Raw genomic sequence first — 8,233 nt, 5'->3', positions numbered from 1 at the left:
CACCATTAGATTAAACTATACTTTATATTAAATGCTCTAGAATTCTTTGAAATGAAATTTAAAAGGCATTTAGAATGTCATCTAGGATTTAGGGTTTTATTTAATTAATACAAAATTAAGGTTATAATTTTTCAAATGTTTCTCAATTAATATATAAGGAATTTATACATTCACCGGACAATGAAATCTAGTGTGTGACACATGACAAAAACTAAATAAGTCTCAAGGATATTACGAATCCAAGTGAATATGCACGGCCACGATAAAGATTAATAAAATTAACGAGAAAAAGCGAACGGCAAGCATGTTCTTCTTCTCTGTGTGAGAGCGATCCAGACTGTGAATGAATGTTACTGATAAGATGGGAATGGGCAAAATGATGTGACATCATCCAAGTACAGATTTAACTTTTATTTATTTTAAATTAAAATATAAAATTAAAAGTTCTCACCTAGGTCCGCTTTTGCATGTGAGACATTTTTATCTTCTTCTTTTTTTCGCACCGATATTTTAACTTTTCAGTGATATACTAATCTCAAAGACTTAGAGCATCATTATCTACAGTTTTTTAGTCTAAAGTTCTTAAAAAAATATAAAAAACTGTTTTAGTGAATATGCACGGCCACGATAAAGATTAATAAAATTAACGAGAAAAAGCGAACGGCAAGCATGTTCTTCTTCTCTGTGTGAGAGCGATCGAGACTGTGAATGAATGTTGTTGATAAGATGGGAATGGGCAAAATGTGACATCATCCAAGTACAGATTTAACTTTTATTTATTTTAAATTAAAATATAAAATTAAAAGTTCTCACCTAGGTCCGCTTTTGCATGTGAGACATTTTTATCTTCTTCTTTTTTTCGCACCGATATTTTAACTTTTCAGTGATATACTAATCTCAAAGACTTAGAGCATCATTATCCAAAGTTTTTTAGTGTAAAGTTCTTAGAAAAATATAAAAAACTGTTTCTTAATTTTTAACTAAAAAATTAAGAAATTATTTTTTAAAGTAGTACTTTAAGAAATAGTTTCTTAACTTTTTAGTTGAAAATTAAAAAATAGTTTCTTATATTTCTCTTAGAACCCAGTTTTAAAAAACCGTGGATAATGATGCTCTTGTAACGATAATAATATATTTATGATCCACAAAAATTTTTCGTTTGCCACGAGCATGATAATTGATAAGTGCGGTGATTTAATCATGGCCACGATCTTAGCAAAATTCTAATTACAAAGTTTATGTCGGTTTGTTTAATTAAAAAGTCATCATTTGTTACTTTTATTTGCTGGGACCGGTCGGCCGAAATTGATTTGTTATCAACTTCTACTCGAAGAAACACATACTTTGACAATATTCTATTACATTTGTTATTATTAGTAGGAAAAGACTATATATATGAGGTCTAATAGACTTCCTTACCAATCTGTCCATCACATTTGTTCTTTGCTATACAAAAATTCATACTTACGTACTTAGCAGGACAACTGTGTTCCATCGATGCGAGTATTCTCTACCACGGATGTCCATCAAGTGTTCTTCAATTACCGAGGAGAGGAACTGCGTTACAGCTTCGTTAGTCATCTCATTGATGCTTTTGAAAGGCATGGAATCGATTTCTTCGTTGACAAATACGAGCAGAGAGGCAAAGATCTCAAAGATCTCTTTGCAAGGATTGAAGAGTCGAAGATCGCGCTGGCCATCTTCTCTGCCCGGTATGCAGAATCAAGCTGGTGCATGGACGAGCTGGTGAAGATGAAGAAACTTGCGGAAAGAAAGCTCCAAATAATCCCAATCTTCTACAAAGTGAATGCAAGAGACGTAAGGAAACAGACAGGCGAGTTTGGTGAGAACTTTTGGACGCTCGCGAAAGCTTCTAGTGGAGATCAGATCAAGAAGTGGAAGGAAGCCTTGGAGTGTGTCTCCGACAAGATGGGTTTGTCATTGAAAGACAAGAGGTACTTCCCACTCACACTCAGTACTCACTCACATTCACACTAGCACTCACACTCAGACACGAACTCAAGATCGGTTTTGAGACCTTCACAAAATATTAGTTTTTTCTCTTCATTTTCTGGAGTTAATATACATAATCATATTCGGTAAATTATTTAAGTTTTTTATAAAAATCTTTAGGAATTCTTTTTTTTTACAAAAAACTTTCAAGACAGACCCTGCTGACACTCATTCTTCTTCGTCTTGCTTTTTATACACTTTAATGACAATCACTCACACTCATACTCATTCTTCTTAGTCTTGGTCTTTTGAACACTTCAATTACAACCAGAGAGTCGTGATATTTATTTGAGATCAAAATGCGAAGGCTATTGTTAAAATAAGGTATACTTTTTTTGGCAGCTCTGAAGCGGATTTTATCAAAGAGATTGTTAAGGAAGTCAAGAGAGTTATAGTAGCAATTAAATCAGAAGAAGAAGAAGAAAATAATTTAGAGGAAAAAGGAGAAAGCTTGAGAATTGCATTCTCCATGCATGATTGTTTCAGCATTATTATCAAATGTTAGGACGTAGACATGGACCAAAGGCTCTCTTTCCTGGAGACCCTCAAGAGAATTTAGAATACCAAGAAAACTTTAGCTTCAGAGATCAATGCCGCTTATTCACTTCATAGCAACACAAATCTCAATTTTGTTTTAACCAGAGATAACCAATAAACATATTTTTTTGTCTTGAATAATATGAATTCAGTTATATACTGAAAGATATAGCTTTTTTGTAATGGTATTAGTCTTAACACAATGTGAGTTTGTATCTACTACTTGTATGAGTTTATTTTTCTGGAAGAAAGTTTACAAGTGACTAAATTGCAGGCCAGCCATCTTTGAGTTTGTGGATCTATTCAGTTCTTGCATCTTTTCTTCCCTAGTTCCACCAAACCAGAAGAAAAAAAGTTTAAGAGTCATCAAATGTCTATCTTTCTGACCAGCAATAGCTACGGTAAAAGAGGTTTGCTCTTAACAACACCTGCCAGAAACAACATCAAGATCTAACAACAACAACTACAAGCAGGTTAGTAAAACATATCCAACAATACAAGCTATTGCGAGATTACCGGTTAGTTTCTCTTAAATTGGTAAAACGTAAAAACAGAAAGGAATGAAAATGAATGATTAATAGTATAGTGATTAGTGGTGACTATAGTCTATGTTGAAAGACGCACGAGCGATAAACTTTTGCAAAGGAGGAAACTTTTGACTCACGTGATGGAAGTGGGTGGATAGCCGGAAATCGAAAGTTTGAGTAGATAAGACTGATTTTCGTGTACACATGCAAATTCATGCATGCATAAGTCCACTGTCAAGTCACTCATTTGTATTTGTTCTCGTCCTTTCCTTGTCGGTGTGACATGCTAACATTCAAAAGTACATCTGATGAGATTGTAGTTTCACTTTATACTGCAATATGAAATGTCCTCTTTGTTTCATAAAAAGTTATTCTTTTTGTTTTTTCTGTTAAACAAACAGATCACTTTAGAATTATTAAATAAGTAGTCTTTTTTTAAAAACCTTAAACAAACAAAAAGAAGACAGTGTTGTAGCTTTTTCTTAGAAAGCATTAAATTACTTAAAGACTTATTAGAAAACAAATGATGTAAAAATGTTGTATGCATTAACTTTTAAAATAAAGCTGCATCATAATTTGTTAGAATTAGTGATTTAAAAAATAATTAAAGCTAAAGAAGTAAGTTAACGTTCAACTAATCATCACTAATATTATTTGATTTCATATGTGTCACATTCACGTTAAATCTTACAACGATAAATTGTAATATTACTTTTAATGAATCAAAAATATTATATATAATTGTAATTATTTTTTAAAAAATTATTTTATTTTTGTATTTTATTTAATAATTTAGATCAATTAGATTTATAATTTTTAATATGATTTTAAAGTAAAAATTTACAATAAAATAAACATTTATAAAATTTTTAAAAATATATATAGTATGATTTCATAAAAATGAAAGTTTAACAAAACAAAATATTTATAGTAAAATATTATTCCTTTGAAACATAATCTTAAATAACATAATATATATTCGGAATGTAATAAAAATATTTTCTTTATATCAAGCCCCTTTAGATGATTAAAATAATTGAAGTAACAAAAACCAAAATATATTTAATGAACAAAAAAATTTAGAATTAATATTACCAAGATGATTTATTTACGTTATGCATAATATTTTTTGTTAAATTTTAAATCTGAATTTAGTCTTTCTTTAAATCTTTACCACACTACTTAAAGAACAATATTTACAAATTTTAAAAGTAACTTATTATTTTAATTTAATAAAATGATTTTTCAAAAACAAAATCACAGGATTTTGTTGGGTCTTAATTTTTTTTAAGTAGCTTAATATGTTTCTTATATAGCATGGTTTCTAAAAAGTAAATTCGCAAGAATTTTTTTTTGGTAATTATTTTCAAAATATTAAGTAATATTCTTCCTAAAATTAATTTAAGAAAGACAACAGATATTAGCAAACGAAACTTGAAATATTATTTACTACAAGCTTTCTAAATTGTATAACTCAGTATACTATAATACTATTATTAAACTATTAAAATTATACCATAGCATTATCACAATTTTTTCTTTTGCTTAACTTTCTGCTTAATTTTTTATTATTTTGTTTTTCATTTGTACGACCTAATATACTCATAAGAATACTCAAACATAATCTGATTTTTTTGTTTAATACTATTTAATCCAATTTGTATTTTATACATCTATAATATAAAGTACTTTGAAATAACAAAATATTTAAATTTTGTAAATATTGATATTTGTTCATAAGATTTTAAATTATATTGGTTATAGTCGTTTATTCATTTTCGTACTGATCATCACTTTATTTTTTTTAACCGCACTTTAAAATCAACATCAAATATACGAAAAGGTGAAAATATATTCACACATCTAAGGTGAAAAGTCAAACTCATGAAATTAATAAAATTAATCTGATAAAATGAGTGACTAAACCAATTCAAACTATTATACACATAATTAAAGTCTAATTATTATTTTATAGTAATATTTTATTTAGTTTATATCCAATATCTATGTTTGAAATTAAGCTAGGCATGAGTCAGACGGTTATTATGGATTTAGGAATTGATATAAATGTTGAAGATTAGTCGGAAATTAGTTTTAAGTGTTTAAGTTTTTTTTTTGCATATATATATATATATATATGTATATAAAGCTACTTACAAATAAATTTAATTTGAATGGCAATGTTCCAGACGTGGGTTCGACGCCCGACCTTCTCATGATGCTTCTTCTACGCGTTTTTTAAATGAGTGGCATTAATTTTGTAATTTGGTCTTCATTTTTTTTAAAGCAGTTCGGGGTTTTGCAACTATTTCTTGCGGCCCTCATACATTATTTCCTTTATTTCACCATTATTTTGCATTTTCTTCTTTTTTTTAATGCTTTAACCTTGTAGAGATATGATTTAACATCCAATTATAAAATTTAAAACCTCAAAAGTTGTTTTGATTTTTCTGATTTTAATGGCTAACTAGAGTCTAACACACGCAGTGTATGTTTTAATAGAATAGATATATGAAATGCTTCATAACACAAAAATGTATGGTTGTATAAACATGCAACTGTATACTAAAGTAAATTTTGAAATCATATCCCAAAACCCCGCTCCTCGACTTTACATGCATCTTTGATCAACACTTTAGTATAATTTTCCATTTGATTCTCAAAACAACTATAGTACTAGATTTCGATCCGCGCAACCGCGCAGGTTTTTGTTTTCATTTATTTTTAAATAAATATTTTGTTTCAATTCTAAATTGGTATATATTGTAATATATATGTGTCTATCAATTTTTAAAACATAATAAGTTTACTGTATATTTTTTTCATTGAATAGATTGTTTCAAACTTTCACATGTATTTGTATCTTCTTCTATATATATATTTTCGTATTATTATTTTATTATTTTATTATTAAAATCGTTACTATATATAAAGATTAGTAAAATATTATTTTATTGTCATATTCAAAGATATTGTAACATTTCACAAATTTAGAAAGTTTTTAAAAAATTAAACTTTTCGCTTCATAGATTTATATTATCGAGTAAATAATTAAACATTTAGTTTTTGTTTAATTTTTAAAATAAAATATATAGTTTAAAATTTGTTTTCATTGGTTTAAGGTAGTAAAGATTAATCATTGTTAGATAATATGATTTTTGTTATGTAAAAAAAAACTTTATAATTTTAAAAGTTAACATCGACAAATATTTATATATTTAGCATATAGAGGTATAGTATTACAATATTAAATTATATCTATTTAATTTATACTATCTATAAATCCAATGGATCATCTATTGTTTTAATCCAATTATTGATAGCCAATAAAAATTTATGGTAGATCCAAAATTTAAATGATAAGATTAAATATTAAATGTAACGTGACTTTCTAGGAATAGATCCATTAAGTCAATTTAAAAAAAAAAATCACACATGAATAAATATTGTGACTTCTGTTTTAATATATATGATGTTTTCCATTTGATTATTGTCTGGACTCTGGAATAAATTGAATTCAGTTGTACAACACCTGGATGTGGAGTGAGAAAACATGTAGAAAGAGCAAAAATGTCCCAAAAGCTGTTGTAACAACATATGAAGGGAAACATAACCACGACGTTCCAGCTTCTAGAACCAGCAGCCATCAGTTAAGACCAAACAACAATCTCTCAACGGTTAACTTGAACCAACAACAGACAGTTGCCCGTCTAAGGCTTAAAGAAGAGCAAATCACTTGAGAAAAGAAGAATACTTGTGCCGTTTTATTTTTGGTTAATGAACTTGTTTAGTTTCACATTAGAGCATGATTATTGGGGGTTCTTAGAGTGGGGTTCTTACCGGAATATAATAACCCGTCTCTTAACTTTTAACTAAAAATGTTAAGAACCGACTCTTAAAACTCTTATTTAAGAACCGGTTCTTAGCTTTTTTAGTTAAAAGTTAAGAGACGGATTCTTATATTCCGCTAAGAATCCCACCTTAAGAACCTCCCAGTAATCATGCTCTTAGTAATGTGACATTACCACATGTTTCTACAAATAGAAACTTTGATAAAAGGTTACAGTCTCTGTAGTAAGTTTCTTCTTGTAATAACTACTAGGTAATAATCCGCGCCTTGCGCGGGATGTGATTATTAGTTTCGTTATTTTTAATTAAAAAGACATTAAATCTGTTTAATCTGGATATTGGTTCGGTTTTAAGTTTTTTTTTTGGTTTTTAATCTTCTAAAATATAACTATTATTTTAAATTAATATTCATTTTAGTTTATTCGGTTAAAATGTTTGATTTTTTTGTTTTTTTTTTCGGTAAAAACTAAAAATTAATATTATTTATTTATTTTCATGTTATGAATTTCAGATAGTCGTCATGTGAACCCAATAGTTTCATATTATAGTTTCTAAACAGATAATAGTTTAAGAAAAAGAAAAAAAAATTATTAAGAAAATCATTTCACTACAATTTGGTCGGTAGTGAAAAAAACATTAAAAAAAATATTTAAACTTTCAAAAAAAATTAGATACTTCAGTTGTGGTGAATACTTAGTTACAAGGTGTTCATATCAAGGTGCACATGTATGTCTATGTAAAAAGTATATAAAAATAGTTGACTAATATATAAAGATATTGTTAATTAATATTAAATGACATTTGTTTCAAAATAATACATGAAACATAAAATTAAAATTAATTTAAAATAAAAAAGACTTTGATATTAATTATTTTTTTATATAAAGAAAATAAAATTGTATCCGTAAATAGGGATGTTAGTAAGAAAATAAAATCTTTCATGGAAGATGATTAATCTTTACAATAAAACTTTCAATAACCACACGTTTAGATCATTCACACACATTACAAAAGCTTGGACATGTCCAATTCAGTCAAACACTTAAAACAAGATTCAACACACAAACACTGACCATTAACTCTTCATCATCCGTTGTAAGCTACAGACACCACGTGAGGAACTTTACCGTCATCAAAAGGCAAACTCACATACTCTCTCGCAAACTCCTCAGCTATCTCCCAAACAAGCTTACCCTGAACAGCTTTACAAAACATATACATCACAGTGGTCCCCGCCAAATTGTACATCATCAAACCCGTTAGTAACGCAGACGTGACCACGATCTGGACAACGAAGACAGCGTTAG

At 28.3% G+C, this 8,233-nt stretch overlaps 1 protein-coding gene across 1 annotated transcript; it reads left to right on the top strand.

Annotated features, from left to right (window-relative positions):
- The first annotated feature begins 1,437 nt into the window (after positions 1 to 1,437).
- LOC106326484 (protein PHLOEM PROTEIN 2-LIKE A5-like) lies at positions 1,438 to 2,552 on the top strand. Its single transcript, XM_013764456.1, has 2 exons — positions 1,438 to 1,955; positions 2,356 to 2,552. The coding sequence occupies exons 1-2, from the start codon at positions 1,498 to 1,500 to the stop codon at positions 2,516 to 2,518; spliced, it is 621 nt and encodes a 206-aa protein (XP_013619910.1). The 5' UTR covers positions 1,438 to 1,497; the 3' UTR covers positions 2,519 to 2,552.
- The last annotated feature ends 5,681 nt before the right edge of the window (positions 2,553 to 8,233 follow it).

Source organism: Brassica oleracea, chromosome C2, assembly GCF_000695525.1.
Source record: "Brassica oleracea var. oleracea cultivar TO1000 chromosome C2, BOL, whole genome shotgun sequence".
Classification (NCBI taxonomy): Eukaryota; Viridiplantae; Streptophyta; class Magnoliopsida; order Brassicales; family Brassicaceae; genus Brassica; species Brassica oleracea.
The sequence above is the reverse complement of the archived record's forward strand: the minus strand, read 5'-3'. Positions and strand labels throughout refer to the sequence as shown.